The sequence below is a fragment of the Alligator mississippiensis genome, chromosome 12 (genome assembly GCF_030867095.1).
Source record: "Alligator mississippiensis isolate rAllMis1 chromosome 12, rAllMis1, whole genome shotgun sequence".
NCBI lineage: Eukaryota > Metazoa > Chordata > Crocodylia > Alligatoridae > Alligator > Alligator mississippiensis.
In genome coordinates this window covers 64,379,980-64,396,785 of record NC_081835.1, presented here as the reverse complement: position 1 = coordinate 64,396,785, position 16,806 = coordinate 64,379,980, and the positions used below count along the sequence as shown (strand labels likewise).

At 49.4% G+C, this 16,806-nt stretch overlaps 1 protein-coding gene across 5 annotated transcripts in view; it reads right to left on the bottom strand.

The window, feature by feature from the left end:
- Positions 1–2,426: 2,426 nt before the first annotated feature.
- The window catches only part of GSN (gelsolin), a 34,031-nt gene continuing 19,651 nt past the window's right edge, over positions 2,427–16,806 (bottom strand). For all 5 annotated transcript variants that reach the window (XM_019475847.2, XM_006265742.3, XM_019475849.2 and 2 more), the window contains 15 exons: positions 15,692–15,846; positions 14,218–14,379; positions 13,566–13,715; positions 13,067–13,156; positions 12,513–12,645; positions 11,849–11,937; positions 10,392–10,607; positions 9,631–9,764; positions 8,767–8,857; positions 7,286–7,456; positions 6,127–6,301; positions 5,077–5,201; positions 4,422–4,499; positions 3,632–3,692; positions 2,427–2,821 (listed from right to left, as the gene is read on the bottom strand). In XM_019475847.2, coding sequence (XP_019331392.1) covers positions 2,652–2,821; positions 3,632–3,692; positions 4,422–4,499; positions 5,077–5,201; positions 6,127–6,301; positions 7,286–7,456; positions 8,767–8,857; positions 9,631–9,764; positions 10,392–10,607; positions 11,849–11,937; positions 12,513–12,645; positions 13,067–13,156; positions 13,566–13,715; positions 14,218–14,379; positions 15,692–15,846 — 2,000 coding nt within the window. In that variant the 3' untranslated portion in view covers positions 2,427–2,651. The remainder of the gene's footprint in view (positions 2,822–3,631; positions 3,693–4,421; positions 4,500–5,076; positions 5,202–6,126; positions 6,302–7,285; positions 7,457–8,766; positions 8,858–9,630; positions 9,765–10,391; positions 10,608–11,848; positions 11,938–12,512; positions 12,646–13,066; positions 13,157–13,565; positions 13,716–14,217; positions 14,380–15,691; positions 15,847–16,806) is intronic.

The window sequence follows — 16,806 nt, the reverse complement described above, 5'->3', positions numbered from 1 at the left end:
GGCACAAGCAGAGTTTGCATCGCAGTCATCCAACTTTTGGTGTTATGTAGCTGACTGATTTACACCAGTACCTGGTGCTGTGCTCATTCTGTTGAAATGTGTGTAGCACAAGTGACATCAGTTCTGCAGTTTGATATAGACTCTGGGAGTACAGGTGTGATACTCTCAATATTTTTCTACTACCAGTGTATTTGCTCATCTATCAGGCGATCTGTTGCAAAAGTTACCCTACTTGCCCTTTGTCTTGAATACAAACAATGCTTCTAGGGATTTAGGCAGATGAGGGTCTTTGGGTAAATGTGATACCTATGGATCTACCCATTCACCGCCTCTCAGGGAGTGAGAGCATAAGTGATCTACTTGGGCATCAGTTTCATTACCAGGTGAATGCCTAGCATAAAAACCAAAAGAATTAGAAACTGAGCTTTCTTCAGACCTTATATTCTGAGTTGCTGTTAACCCTTGAGCCAAATGAGGTGAATCACAGAAAGTAACTGGGAAAGTCCCAGAAATTGCTACCAGACTAAATGGATTTTGGTTTAGCGTCTGCTTTTTACAAGCAACTTCTTTAAATAAAGGCCAGCTCCACCCTAAAAATGCTAGGCACAAAGCTTTAATAAGTTCTATCTTTAAGTCAACTGTTCCTGTACAAGCAGAGAATGAGGGGCCTATGATTGTCTCCAGCTCCATATAAAACACTTCCTATAAAAGATAAGCCTTTAGCCTGGCAAAGCGCAGGCTCAGGGGTGATCTGATGGCCACCTATAAGTTTATCAGGGGTGACCACCAGTATCTGGGGGAACGTTTGTTCACCAGAGCGCCCCAAGGGATGACGACTAGGTCGAATGGTCATAAACTACTACAAGACCGTTTCAGACTGGACATAAGGAAGAATTCCTTTACTGTCCGAGCCCCCAAGGTCTGGAACAGCCTGCCGCCGGAGGTGGTTCAAGCGCCTACATTGAACACCTTCAAGAGCAAACTGGATGCTTATCTTGCTGGGATCCTATGACCCCAGCTGACGTCCTGCCCTTTGGGCAGGGGGCTGGACTCGATGATCTTCCGAGGTCCCTTCCAGCCCTAATGTCTATGAAATAAATGTCTCGAGGTTGTGTCTTAATCTTCCTAGAAGATTTGTATAGGGACACGCAGGTTTTTGGTGTCTTACAGTAAACAGAAGACCCATTAAAGAGAGGGCACAGAGGAATAAAGGACAAGTAACTCTGAACACTTATACTTCATTACACTGCTCTCTTTAAAGGTTAAGCATGACATACTTTTCTTCAAAACTAAAATATGGAGGCATTTTATACTCTCATTGTGTGAAGAAAAATCCATTCAGCTATTCTTCAGGAGCTGAAAGGGCAGTTTTAGCCTAGGTCAAACTCCTGCCCTTGCACAACACCTTGCCTGGAAAAGCTAGCAGACCCTCCACTTAGTGTTTTGTTAAAATGCATTGCATTTACAGACTCAAGAACAATAACAAGAAGAGGATCTATGATAACACATCACCAATCTCCATATATTTGGCCTAATGACCTTGCTTTTTCTTTCACCAGGTATCTCCCCACTAGCTTACATTTCAAGGAACCATCATTTGGTTTTTATTAAAAGCCTTATGCTGCATGCTGAAACCATCAGTGTCTACTTGGGGAGGAAAGCAAGATGCTTTTGCAGGAAACTCTTGTTAAAAGCAGTTAAGAAGGAAAATTAAAAAAAAAAAAAAATCACACAAGTTTTTATTCCCTCCAGGGGAGCAGAAGCACATCATGGTTTATGGCATGAAACCAGCTGCTGCTCTGAACTGTTCTGTGGAAGAAGCCATGTGTGGCAGTACGTTGTATCCACAGGAGTATTTACATGGCATCCCTCTATTTGCATACTACAGCCCCAGGCCTAGGGACTCAGGATTTCTCTCCATAGCTGAAAATGCATTAGCAATTAGCACTAGGAGCTCTACTCCAGCTGACAGCAGTAGGTTAATAGAAGGAGCAATTTCCTGAAAGTGACCAGAGCTAATTTGTTAAAACTCCAAAAACGAAGGGATCGTTAGCTCTGATAACCCAGTTTCGAGGGGCATAAAACTCATGTATTTAGGATACCTATTAAGAGCTAGCCTCTAGTTTATTTCTGCATTCCATAACATATTCATGTCATTTCCCTCCTAATTTTATCTTTTACTTTGCATCTTGTTTTCCACCCTTTTTTCTGATCTAATTTGTTTCCCCAATCACTGGCTTGTTTCATGCAGTAATTTAGTGCAAGTTTTAGTCACTGATCAGTCAGCAGTAAGACTTGCATTCCGCAGCAAATGCATATGTAAACACATCACAAACTAGGTAGACATTTTTAAGGTGCATTTATGTCAAAACAGCTTAAATATTGACCCCGCAGGGTGTTCCTCCCAATAACTGAAATACAACAACTTTTTTAGTCTTCACTTGTTCCGTATAAGCTTTATTGTATTAAATACCGTATTCAAAGCAGCAGGGAAGGTGATATGACTGGTCATTAAATTCTTTAATTATTGCACAGCTATCTGGCTATTAAAAACAGTTGCCACATTAATGTGTGTCCTGCAGGAGGAAGTAGCACTTGTAGGTAGTGAAGGCACCAAGCTGACTCTACTCCAAAAGAAAAATGCTTTTTGCTTAGGCAGCCAGTTCATCCATGGCTCTTTGCAGAGGATCAACAGTCCAGTAATCATCATCCCAGCCCAGGAACCAGCCGGAGAAGGTGGCCGGTTCAAACCCTTGCTTGATGATAGTAATAGGAGTTCTCTTATCTCGGACAGCTGGATCAGTCTCAATGTACCTTTTAGCTGTGAACAGGCAAGAAGGAAAGCCCATCAAATCATGACAGCTTTTGTGGCACGATCATCGAATGAGGCTCTGCAAAAAGCTCACTGCATGGCAGAGACTTAGAAAACGAGGCCTCAGGCTTTTTTTTTTTTTTTTTAAATTATTAATAAACAGGTGACTGCCAACAAGGTCACAGCAGGTGTGTGGGGGTGTGTAGTAGTGTCCCAGGAGATGTTTTCAATCACAAGCCAAGTATCTGGAAGGATTCAAATCAGGAATGCTCTTTGCTCATGAGTTACGTAGCAGCGCCACTAACAAGCATCAGTATTTAAACTGTTAAGTTATGCCATCGTTTCCCTCAGATGTGGGGTGATCTTTTGACTCATATCAAGGATTTTAACTTCCATTAACAACAGTTATTTCCTCCCCTGACTTTGTTACCTTTTGCTTCTTAAATTTGAACATTTTGAGGGGACAAAAGTCTCGTGCTCATCCACACAGTTAGATATAAAGCTTAAAGAGTATGCAGTCAAGGCAGAAAATTACTGCATTTCTTCTAGTCATTAAGTAAAAGCCATTTATGTAGCCTAAGTTTGCTGGAAGATGAACATGGTTTGTCCAACAACTAGTGCCTGCTTGCACCAAGCTACAGGGATTGTACCAAGCTGTTTTAGACACAAGGGTTTCCTTATCAATCTGGCAGCCTGTGCTTTTATCTTGTCATAAAGATAGCGGATGTTTAAAAAATGAAACTCCCTGCTCCCTGTGGTCTAGCCAGAAGTGGAATAAAGGAGAGAGGAGTTATTTAGAAAAAAATATGATGGTCTCACCAGATGTCAAGGCCTCAGTCTTTTCTTCTTCCTGTGCTTCATTTCCAATCCAGACAAAGACCTACAAATGAAAGATCACAAACAACTTTTGGAGCAATCTGCCTCTGAAACAAAGTCAGAAAAGGTCTCAGCAAGGAAACAGAGGCATGATACAGAACTGGAAAAAGCCATACTGTTTGGCTGAACTGCTGATCCACTCATAACTACAAATGAAGCTGTTAATGCTGCTGGCATAGCTTGAGAGAGAACTTTTTTTCCAAATGATAAATCACAGCGACGTGAACAATGGCCCGTACAGTTACCCTATTCTGAGAGCAGGGAGAACCAGCTGCCATCTGACCTATATGGTTGTTTTAACCAGCTGTAGCATTCCCATATACAGACCGGTTGCTTGATTCGTGCAAGGTGACCAAGGAGCCTTCTGTTTTCCTTAAGGACACAGGAAGTTAATAAAAATGAATCACTGGGTGCTGACCTCATGCTCAGTCACACACAGAGAAGGTATGCGAATAAACTCCTGTCCTCAAGGAGTTTACAGGCTCAAAGCTGTAAATAGACTGTACTGATTCCAGCAAAACACATTTCATTTGGACAATCATCTGACCAGAGGAAGCTGTAGGAATGTAACTTCATCCAGCCTTTAGATTAAAAATCAATATGGTTTAAATATCTAATCTCTCCTCAGCTGGCCAAGTTGATCCTGTGGTATCATAACTTTTCCATAACTGTGGATCTCTTCTCTACATAGCACATCTTTGCTTCCTTCCTAGTTAATTTAACTCAATGGTACCTGGTCCCATGTGTCAAGGATCATGACATCATCTACGGCAAGGTCATCCTGGGTCAGCTCCCCGGGAACCTCTTCAATCTGAAAAGAAGTACGTTTGAGGGGGGGAAAAAATAAAAATAAATAAAAATAAATCACATACTCAAGGGAAAACTTGTGTTATTCTGAGCCATGCTTCATCGTTTTTTCCCTGCCAGTAGTTACCAGCTTAGGAATGCAATGCATTCACTGCAAGGCGAAGAGGTGCTTGAATAGCTCCTGAGCACACAACACGTCCATCCACCCTAGTCTTTGCCAAACAGACAAATTCCATCACAGTTTACCCAGGAAATGCATGTGCTAACAATTCCTCCCACTTGGAGTGCATCCAAGTTAGTCAGTGGAGCCTGAATGCTAACCCCAGCCAAAGGAGCCCTAGCTTAACACCATGGCAAACTGCTATAGTGGCAACAGGGCTAAGGATTTTGCAGCTGTCTTTGCAGGGAAGCACTGCTGACACCACTATGGGGGAAACCAAGTGCATTAACTGGGAAGCAGTACTGTAACCAGACTAGTGGAGGTGCAGCTTGGGCCAAGGATTGGAGGACCGTCTCCGGACCTAGTAGCCAGATGTGTAAATCATTGAGAACAGCCTCCAGTTAGACCCCAAAACACTCACAATAAAACGTCCACTCTTGTTTGAGCAAGCAAAGAGGCGAGGGGGGTTAGCATCCATCTTCTTGTCCTTCAGCCGTGGGGAGGTGCGATAAACTGCCTTTCCACCCAGTGCTTCCCAAAAGCTATCTGCAAGAGAGAGTGGGATGAGGATGCTCCTCCTGCCCGCACCACGTCCACCCATCACTGCTTGAGGGGACTCGCCATGTCAGGATCTGAGAGCCACCAGTGTGGCATCCATCTCACACTCATACAGTTGCCATACGAGTGTATCAAAGGTGTTTGAAGGAGCCATTCCATGCCTCAGCAATGCACCCCACTGTGCACAAACCTGCCCCTGGAGCAGCCACTATGAATCTCCTTATCCAGAATAACTGGGGCATCCCAGGTATGCACCTTGCTGCCTGAGACCTGCCATTCTGACCATGTAATTCACTGACTGAGACAGCAGAGTACATCTCCACCAGGTAGCACATCAGAGGGAACTAAAGCATGTAGCAATGAAGCTAAGGCCGACTGCAGACTCACAGAGGAAGCCAAGATCCTGGAAGGGGGCGGGCAATGCCAGGGAATAAAAATGTAACCTCACTAAACTCATCCAGGCCAGAGCAGATGCAGCCACCAGTTCATGCTTGCACCTTGTTTGACCATGACCCACTGTGCAGGAAGACAGCCCCATGGCATTATTGCTAAGTGATGAAGAGAGTGGACATTACTGGCACCAGGGAACAGCCCTGCCAAAGATCAGGGATGGATGCACGAGGATATAGGGAATCAACACAGATTCCCCTGGCTCCTTAAAGGGAAAAGAATTTGCATTGGGAGCTAATGGATCCTTATTGCTATCTCTTAACTCTAACACCACGGCTAGGTGCCCGGGCTCTCCTATTACCTGTTCAAGTACAGAGCCTAGTGGGGATGACTGCCTCAGAGAAGGAACCTTGTTTCCCTAGATGATTTGGCTTCCAGCAGTGAGGCCAAAGTAAACACCCCTGGGCCAACTATAAGACGGGCAAGGAGTTGCAGCCAGAAGGTCAAGTCGTGTCTTCCTCACCTGGCTCGCTGCCCTCAGCAACTTGTACAGGGCGAGCTCCCAGGACCTTCAGCAGCTCTTGAGCTCCAGACTTCTCAGTGGCGCTGGCCCCTTGGCCCACCCACAGGTAAGCAGCGGAGGGAGTTTTTAGGACAAAGGCATCGTTGGAATTCAGCTCACTGGCAACAGGATCCAGCTGAAAATCAAAACGGATTAGCAAAGAGGTCCATAATTTGGACAGCACCAGTTCCTGAAGAGCCACCATCAGCACTGGTGACTTTGTCTTTCCTGCTGCGGTGAATCGGCTTGTACCAATCACCATACAGGTGTCAGTGGCTAAAGCAGAGAGAGCACGCTTGCAAGTTGCAGCTAATTTTGCTGAAGCTAAAAGATAATCCACGCCACCATGCTAGGGTGAAGGAGACTGGTGTCCTGTGCATATTTGACTCATTTGAAAAATTGAGTCGGGGAGTTAACTAATAACAAGAAGAGTAAAGAAGTGGTTTGTACATCTGATTGACATGTACGTGTCCGATACAGGGCTGTGATCCTACCAGATCTCAGCATCCTCAATAGTAGGATGTTTAAGAAAGATGGGAGACCTCCGAGCTCATCAGTCAGCACCAAACCAGCACTCTAGATGGGGCTAGAAAGCTATGGAGAAGAACAGCTTCTCTCACCGTCCGTGGCTCAATTGCTTTTTCTTTTTTTATATGAACGTGGATATTAACCTGTGTCCTGGCAGAAGCTCTATTTCAGGATCAGGTGCTTGTCACTTCATCCTCAGCTGGCGAGTCGCATTGTTATGCGCTGTTAGCAAAGGGCTGCGTTCTGCCCCAGAGACTGGCCATTTGATATAGTGAGGATGAAACAATCCCTCTGCCTCTTGTGAAAAGCCCTTCAAACAGTATTGGATGGTAGCAGTAAACTTAAGGGAACATGTTGGTTATCACTATTTACCCATGGGAAAAGGGGAAGCTGACGGTATCTTATCTAGACTGCAAAAAGTTTAATAGATCCATAGATGTTTGGGTCAGACGGGACCTTGGATGTTTGTTTCAGTTCAGGGCAAGTCCTGCCCAAAGGTTAACCTGGCATTATTTCTGCTCCAAGAGGGAACGCACGTTCCCGGCCTGCCCGTAAACCCCACATTTGGCTGGCTGGCTTCTCCATCACATACCTCCACCGCTCGGGTAGCTCCAGAGGTGCTCGAGCGGACCTGGAACAGACGTGTATTTGCAGGTGCCGTCTGGCCTCCGTCCCTGGAGGTCCCACCCTTGTAGACAATCAAAGGCTTCCCACCGAACATGCTCATGAGATGAGGTGGCTCTTTCCCCTGCACCACTCGTTTCTGTAAGAAGCAAGCCCAAAGTCACCGCCACACTCAAGACTGCCATAACAGGGCCCCCACAAAAGCAGCGGTACCCTGCTAGAAACAGCAATGACTATCGTAAGGGAAATCAGAGGCCTTCAAGCTAACCAGCCGAACAGCCACCTCATCATCACTCATCCCGGCCAGCTCAGTTTAAGGGAGAGCAGTCCATCGAGGCAGAAGCTGCAAGCCACGGTAATTACAGTGTCCCTAGTCACGCTTCACGCATCTGTAAAGCCAGCTTCTCGCATAGCAACAGGAGCGCACGCTACCAGGAATCGTTAACAGGGAGCGCAGCTGCCAAGTGCTGACTCACTGATTCCCACTTCTCCTTCCCTCGGCACAAAGCCTCCCCAAAAAGCTCTTCCGCTGCAGCCCCTGCCCTGCTGGACACCGTGGCTGGGCTCTGGCACCAGATAAACACGTTCGGTAGCAAACCTGAGCCAGGCCCTGTTGCTACGCAATACCATACGCCACTCATGTGATACTCAGAAGAGGATGCTGAATCCTCCCGTGGTGCTAGCCCTGGGGTGAATTTCAGACCCACATCTGCTTTTGTTGCATAATAGCTATGCATCACGTGCTCCGAGGAGTTACAATCTTTGTCTTCTAAAAACCACACTTCTCAAATGACCTTTCCACTCCCTTCCCTTACCCGCTCAGAGCTTTAGCCCCTGGGGTGGGCGGAGGAGAAAGCAGCCTTCCTACCCCAGTGCTGTCTACACTGACATTTGTAGGTCTTGCACAGTGCTTAGATCATAAAGTGATATGTGCTTTAAAAAGGCCAAACGTAGAGATAAGAGGAAGAAATGTAAAAGGGAGAGAGAGACAGCGAAGCAGAGAGTTAAACCCAACTTGCTGCATTCAGCAGCCCTTCTCGATAGGTCGCCACCCCTGCACGGTCCCTTCTGGAAACAGTGGACGACGCGTCTGCTGCTCAACCACTTCTCCATCGTGCATTGGCTCACTGGTGGCAGAAGCCGTCTCCTCGCCCCTATGCTGTTCTCCTCTCACTTGGATGTTAAATAAAGCAAAGTGGGGAAAAAATAGATGTCTGAGCTGACTCTGGGGGTTTGCATTTAGGTCATCAGCACCACTCCCTATGCTAAGCTGAGCTAAATATATTCAAAGTGTTTCCTCTCCTTTCTGCCAGGAAGCAGCGTCAGCTCTCCACACTTCACTCCAACCATCAGGGCACAGAGTTCATTAGTGCCTGTGAATTAGCAAGGTGTGAAGGAAGCCATCGTGCCTGCATGCGCCCTACTTTCGGCTGCCGTGGTTTCCATTACCTGCACTGGGGTGCCTCCCAGTTCCTCGTCCAGCTGCACAGTGAGGAAGGCAGAGGTGGCGATTTCATCCTGGGAGGAGTTTGCACCTTGCCTGGGGAGGGGGGAAAAAAAAGCACAGCACATCTAAGAGCCTTGGCCGGGGGTCTCAGCACCATCCCCAAAGCAGCTGTTAACCAGCTCGCTCAGCACTTGGTGACCACGAATACTGTGCTGGGCACGGGGGAGCAGGGATCTCTGTGCATCTCGATTCCCAGGTCACCCCGTCCCCAGGGTAGCTGATTTAACAACACACTTGCTTCAGCTCCCACACTGAAATAACTAGCTTAACAGTTCACCTACACTCCTCAAAAAGGCACATACGCCACAAAAAACCACCTTCCTCCCCGTGCTGAGGCTACTGCTTTCTCCTGGCTCCCAAGGAGTCTGTTGGGAAGGAGGCCTCCGTGGAGCTGCTTGAACTGAGCCTTGCACAGAAAACAGGCCTGGGAAATCTTGTGACGACAAGCCTCCCACTGAGTGAGCAAGCAGCAGGAAGAAGGCAGCGTGCAAAAAGTCAATCCTATGGTTCGCCAAGGAGGTGGAGCCCACAGAAAAAGAGCTTGAGCTTCAGCCAAAGGGAAGTGTAACCACTGTGTCCAACACAACCAGGCATGGTCACCTTCTGCACTGACCCTTTCTTGCCTTGCTGTTAACCCCCCTGCTATTTTTCGTGCTGGCATGCTGTTGGCCGGGGCAGGCTCTCTAGGGGGGAACCCACCGCCCCGAGGGTCCCTGTGCGAGTGGACGCTGCTTCTCCTGCAGCTGCAATACAGGATCTTTGCCTTTCCAGCTTCTCAAGGCCTTGAGCACCAGAAAAGCTCTTACCAAGTGTAGATGATCTGTCCCTGCTTGCCTCCGTGCCTGTAGTCATACAAGATAATGTAGCTGTCTCCGCCGTAAAACTGGCCGTAGCTCGAGGGATCCACGGCCACTTTAGCAGAGCCTTCTATTCTCCAGATCTACAAAAGCATTGGGGGGCACAGAAATGTCCCAACTCAGTGAAACAGGAATAAATGCCACATAATCAACAGTGCTGTTTTCAGCAGCTCCTTCCCGGGTTCAGCTTCCCACCAGCCACAGCCCTGCAGCACCACCTGCCGGGGAGAGACGAGAACGGACCGCAACCCCTCCCACCGCGGCCTGACTCGCACAGGACCTTTGCCGTCACATCCATAACCCTCCTGTCCTCAGCCCAAAACCATGGCTGAATTCAGCAAAAGCCTCAGAGCCACTTGGGCACATGCGAGTGCTCCTGGGCAGGTGGGTGCTTTGCTGGCTTGGAGGTTTCACAGTTCCCCCAGATGAAGGCAGGATCTGTCTCAGCTTTGCCACACTCCCAAAGGAGAAAGCTTGGGCCAGGAGCTTGTTTTGGTTTGCATTTGAAGATGGGGAGCAGAGAGAAGGGGACATCGGCGCTTAGCCCTTCTGGACCAAACTCCACCCTGGCTTCGGAGCACAAGCTCACAACGCCAGGGCACATCTTGCAGCCTCCTCTCATACCAAGCATCAGGCAATGGAAGAAGCAAGGAGGGGACTGGCCCACAGTGGGCTGATGACTCTATGTTTCCTCTCCGCTGCTCCTTTACCTGCTTGTTGCCAGAGCCGTCGTCTTCCATGCCATGCTGGGCAGCCATAGCCTTGGAGGTGTGCAGCGTAGCAGCATCAAAAGGCACCTTATCAATGTTGGCAATGTGGCTGGAGACATAGGCCACCCCCAGCCCCTCCGTCTGGTCCTTGTCCCGCCAGTTCTTGAAGAACTGCTTGAACAAAGGTGTTTCGCCTTCCTCGGGCAGGACTTGGATCTGAAACAAGGGAAGTGGCCTGTTAGGGGGACTCTTGCCCTATGCTTGGCAGGGCTGTGGTTCCAGCTGCTCTCTACCACATCACTGGTGGATGTGGGGCCAAAAGAGGGGGGAAAAAATCCCTGGAGCCCCTCCACTGAGGTTGTACCACCCAACCACAAGAAGTGGTATTGCAGACAACAGAGGAACGTGACATTGCAAACATGCACTTAGTCAAGCTGTCCCTGGAGAGTGTGGGGGACTCGCAGGCTCCACAATGACAGCTTTGGCAATCTGTCTCCACATGCTCTTCTCTGCCCAGTCGTATCATGAGCATCCTACAGTCGTGCAGTACCAGCTCCATGACCACAGCCTGGGAAGCATCAGCTGCTCTCAGCCAGTACGTGCTCAACCCTGGAAATGTCTAAACCACTACAATAAACACGGGCCCTAACAGCACGCTCTAGGATTGTTCCTGGAACAAAGCACTCTGAAAGCCAAACAGTTTAGACAATTCCAGCAAACACAGAAAAATCAGTTGCTTGTGATCATAATAATAAACAACCCTTGTAAGAAGTCATCTCCTAGGAGATCATATTAAGTACTGCTCTTCAATCTACCTAAAAGAACCACAATTTCCTTCCCCCAAAAATCTCTCTCCAGCTTCCTGGGGCCTGCACAGAGGCTATTTAACACCTGGGAGATCCATTAGCTCCACGTGATACACCTGAAAAGGGTGTGGCAAACTGAGGGAGGAAGTTGCTTAAAATGGAAAACACCAACCTGCCTGAAAATGCTTGTGCAGGGTGGGGGGAATGGGTTGGAGAGCACAGCGGGAGCAGATTAGCCCCTCTAACTGGCCTAGGGGTCGGACAGGATTCAGAGAGCAGGAGTCTGAAGATCCTTTGAGAATGAGATAGAGATTGCAAGGACTGAAACTGCCAAGCCTAGCAAGGGTAGCACGGCCCTAGGGATAGTTCTCGGAGTCTCCCTGATGGAAAGCCTCCAAGAGAGAAGAATAATAAGCCTGCAGGGAGTGATTGCAAGGACTCAAATGGCAGCATTGTGCTAAGACAGGTAGGATTGCAGAGATCTATGTCTGAGGGCAGTTCAGCAGAAGAGGAGCTGTCTGAAAGCCCAGGAGGGGTGCTCTGTGACCAGGAGACAGTGCTCTGGGGTCAGTGCTCCTCGTCTGGGAGACATCAAGTTTGAGAGCTGGGCAGAAGGCACGGCACCCCGGTGCCCCTGCCATTGCCCCATACCTGGGTGTGTTTGGGATACTGCATCTTCTCAATGAACTCCGTGGCAGTTCTCAGAGCAGCCTTCTTCTCTTCAGAGTTGGCCTTCTTGCCTTTCATACAAACAAAGAGCAGAGGTCACAGAGGGGGGCAAAAAAACCTTATCTGCTTTGTACCCAGAAGCAAAACTCTTCTCTCCACACCCCACGTTAAACCCCTTCTGTTGCAAGAGGGATCAGTCTTTCTAGGTAACACTCAGCTTGGCAGTGATGCCAAGGAGCGGAGGATAACTCTCTGCTCTGAATGCACTAAGAGATGGTCCCGTGGCACAATACAAGCATCACATCGTGGCAAGCTGCCTCCTCCCCGTCCCATTCCCAGCTAACTCGGTAGTGGTTCACAGTCGGTTCAAAGGACCGAGACGAGCTATGCACGGAGCTCGATAGGCCGCCAGAGGGCAGGAACCTCACGGGCAAGATGCCCTCTGCTTGCAGTTGCCAAGAGAAAGAGACTGTAGGCAAGAGCATCTGCCCTGGCCCTGGGGCATCAGGATGGCACAGAGGGAGAGAGGAGATGCTCACAGCTAATGAACTCCAGCATCAGAGGCATTTCTGGACCCCCCTAATTACTGGAAGCAGGGACCGTGCATGCCTGACTGTCTTTATGGTCCACTCCCCCCACACAGTACCTTTCCACACAAAGATTTTCCCATCAGTGCCATGGTCCAGGATGAAGCAGTCATCTGAGATCAGCGCAGCCTGGGAGAAGGGGTTCTCAGCTGCCACCAGGGAGACCACCATGTTCCCTGCCCCATTGGTTACCTGTGAAAATGCAGTGCAGCAACAATTCAGAGACGTCTTTTGGGGAGCTGGAGGGCTGCTCCCTTCCATGCTACATGCAGCAGTTAGGGGCATAATGGGGACTCATGGCTCACGGTCCTTTTAAACGTGGCCTTCCTAATACAGCAACGGTGTGAGACTCAGGGCACGCCTACTGTGAGGGTTTCAGCAATGCCCCCCCCAGGAGGGAAGGCAGGAGGGCCTGAAAAGGGCAAGCCTGGAGCATGGGGGATTAGAAGTGGCATCTCTAAGTGAGGGTCTTGTAAACGCCGGCTGCCAAAACCACATCGGAGGCTTGTGAGTGAGTCAGGCCTCCTTCTTCCAGCTCCAGCTGTTGCACTTCCCAGCAGACACTCCGCCCTTTAGGAGGCTCCTCTGCCTGGGTCCAGCTGTTTCTTGTTACCTTGTACAGCTTAGCCAGCTTTCTATTGGCGGCATCAGTCTGTTGCTCATCGGCAACTCCCTCTGGCAGGCCAGGCTTTGGTCCCAGAACCTGAGAGAGAGGAAAACAACGCTGCTAGTTAATCCAAGAGGGCTTCTGCGCCACAGATGCTCCAACCGCAAAGAGCAAACAAGGGAAACTTCTAGGTCAACGACATCAAAAATGACACATTCTGATCCCTAAACTCTCTGGTTCGTGTCCTTTGCATAAGAGAGCTGTTGGTTGAAATAATCCTAGTCCTGTGCCATTGGGCAGCCCCTTCCATCGGAGTATCTCCAAGCCATTTGGCCACAGTCTTACCACGGGGTGGCAGAGAAACGGATGGGGAAACCGAGGCACAGAAGGGACTTGCTCAAGGCCACACAGTGAGTCAGTGGCACACTCAGAAACGGAGTCCACACAATCTGCATGCACAGACAGAGCTCTGCTCAGCACCAGAGCGAGCACGCGAGACAGTCACCTCCAGCATTTGCTCCCGTTCCGACCCTTCCTCTATGACGTAGACCTTGGCACGGCCGTGTCGCTCGTTATCCCGGATTCCCTTGGCCACTAGCGTGGCCTTCAAGCGCTCCTGGCGGTTGCTTTGGGAGCCGCACCACTGGTGGATGTCCTGCAAGGCACAGACAGAAGCACGGTGTTTCAGAGACTCCTGGGCTGTGAACCCAGGGTTTTCTCATGGGGTTGAATCCTTTCACTCTAACCTGCTAAGGAGACTGGGCTGCCGGTGTGAAAGGAGGAGGTGAAGCAGCCCTAGTCCTCAGGAGGTGAAAGCATGGTATGACTGATGGGAGGCAAATGAGAGCAGAGCACTAGGGCTTTAAGGAGGTGGCTACCATCCAGGAGGGAAGGGGCAGCCTTGGAGCCTGGTTGGGAAGCAGGGATTGAGTGCCCTGCACCACTCTTCACACCAGGACAATGCAGCTCGCTTCCCAACTCGTCATTAGGAGAGCTGAAAGGTCAGCTGCAGGCTGTGAGACCGCTGGTGACCAAGAGAGTGCTTTGCCTCTGCTTCTCCATTAAGTTCATAGCTCCCCCCTTAAAGGAGAGCAGAACATCACCCCCTCTCCCCACTCCCGGCTTGTCGACTGTGCAGGCTTTAGCTGCAGACTCACAGCGCCCAGGTCAAGGATGAAGCAGTCTCCTTTGTTGAAGCTGTTCCAGGTCACGGGGACCTCGGTAGCTCGGGGTGCTCGTTTGCCTTTAACCTGCAGCAGTCTCTGGATAGTCACTTCATTGGGAACCACGTGCTTGAAGCCAGAAGCCACCCCGCCAGCCTGAAAGAATGAAAGATAAGGGCAGTTCACACACTTGCAATTTTGCTCTGAAAGGGACAGAGGGTGGGTGGCTCTGTCAAGAGTTGAGGACATCTAACAGCCAAGAGGGCAAGCTTGTTCCTGTCCCTGCTGTGCCTTCGCAGATCGTGGTATCTCTCATCATGACATTTCCTATTGCAACTACTATGTGCTCAGGAAAACTGGTGCAAAGGAGTCTGCAACACAGCTGAGATTTGTGGCTATAAGCATCCGCCGGAGGAAACGGAGGATGTTTCCTCTATTCTAGCCTTCTGCCTGCCCTGCATGCACCTGGGCGACGTGCCTACTTCCAGTTAGGCCAACCTCACCATTCGCTCTCATTTCTGCTACAGACAGTGCCCCTAGTTTGAGGCAGAATTGAGAATAGGACTCAAGCCTTTTCACCACTTAACCCTTTCCGGTAGTCCCTAAAACACAATACCTCCCTTTGCACAACCTATTTTGGACAACTGCTTATCACATACCCTTTCACTCTGTACAAATACGAGAGAGGATTTATTTGCTGGTCCCTAACATTTTCACTGTGCTTCACCAAGGGCAGGTTTAAAACTCTTTCAGCAAGGATACATCCTCTGAATTAAGATCCAGATTGAGCAGAAAATGAGACGATTCAGGCAAGTTAGACGATAGGCCAGTTTAGCCGGTCCTCTAAATTAAAATGAATGGAAAACCCTAGGACCACGAATAAGCCAAATTGGAAAATGGAAGGAAAATCCTTGACGTGGAAAAAAAGCAGCCACTTGGCAAGAGTTTTGGCATGAAGTTGCCAATCCATGGCTAACATGGACAGCTATGTCCCACTTGCTTGCCATGCTGGGGAAGAAGGACTGCCTAGTGCTGCTCCTCCACCTGGATGCTGGATGCTGAGGGACCTGAGACAGGAGGCGGGGAAGACAAAAATGGAGATACTGTTGGGTGATGGGGAGAGAGACGTTAACTGCACAAAGCCTTTAACTCTGATTTCTAATTCAAAGTGATCTGCTGATGCCTCGGGACACTTTCTTCCTCCTCACCCTGCCAAAGAAAAATAAACCCCTGCTTCTTAAAACTGCCGGGAGCCTTCCTTCCAGCGTACTGAATCCAGCCTGGGCGTCCTCACCGGGAGTTACAGCTCCCTGCCCTGCCAGCGTCGGCTCATCGAAAACATCTGGGGAGGAATTTATTCCTAGCCGCTGACAAGAATGCAAGTCTCCCTTCTCTCCCCAGGCACAGGCTGGGACCCCTTACAAGGCAGATCCAGCCCTGCCAAGCAGGCGGTCCGGCAATGACGTACTTTGTACTTGATGCCGGATTTGAAGTATCCCAGGAAAGTCGAGGACTCGTGCCCTTGCACCTCCCGGTGCTGGACAGCCTTCCCCTGCAGATGTTCGTCCATCTGGACGGTGAAGATGGCAGCTGCACCGCGCTCATCTTGGGAACTGGCATCCCCTAGAAGTCAAAGGAAGACAAAGTCAAAGGAAGAGCCTCGGCCGACATGTTCACCTGGGCACAGGCTCTCAGAAAGAACCAGAGGGCTGGTGACCACCTTCTAGGAAGGCCTCTACTGCTGGGTGTTTAATTATAATTAGATAAGGCACCTAGTGACTTTCTTTCCCAGGTCTCATTTTCTTATAGTAAAGAGCCAGGGTGGGACTGGCCTCAGTCTCACCAGGAGTTATAAAACCACGCGGACTAGTGCCACAGCAGCTTGCCCCTCGGGTCTGTCAGGAACCCTGGGTAGTCTCTGGCATGGTTTGATATCGCTAGACCACAGATCTAACAGTGCACAGTACCGAAACCCCGCTGATCCTCCATGCTCGCAGCACCCCAGCGTTGCGGGGCAAGGGAAGGGCCATGCTGTGCTACCGTAGGCTGGTGAAGCACGCGAACGGATCGCTATTTGTGTGACAGGCACCACGGTCATCTACTCTTCAACCGCAAACACATGCACGCCATCGATCCAAGAGGATCACTTCAGACTTCCATCCTTCCGAGGCAGATAAATCCACCACTGCATCATTTACTAAGGATGGGTCTCTAACCAAGGTCCTGTCTGCTCTGTGTGGATGTTAAAATCCCATGCCTCTTTGCAAAGCAGCAGAGATTTGCTCTACAGCCTTGCCCCAGTTTTCCCCTTTTCTCAATTAAGAAGCAGGGCTACCTTCCAGCCCAGCGGTCCTGCCTGCAGGAATGCAGCCTGCAGACGGATTTGGAAATCCTTTGGAATCAAAAGCCCTACAAGGACACAGTTATAGGATGCCAGTTTTGCCTTCTATGTGCTTGTCAGTATAAAAGCTATGTAACAGCCCTGGACTAATAAGAAAAAATACAGTTCCTGCTATCCTACCAGTGCGGCTGAATGAATCGCAGAGCTGTTTGCTGTAGGGAAGTGTCAGCTGCAGACACACC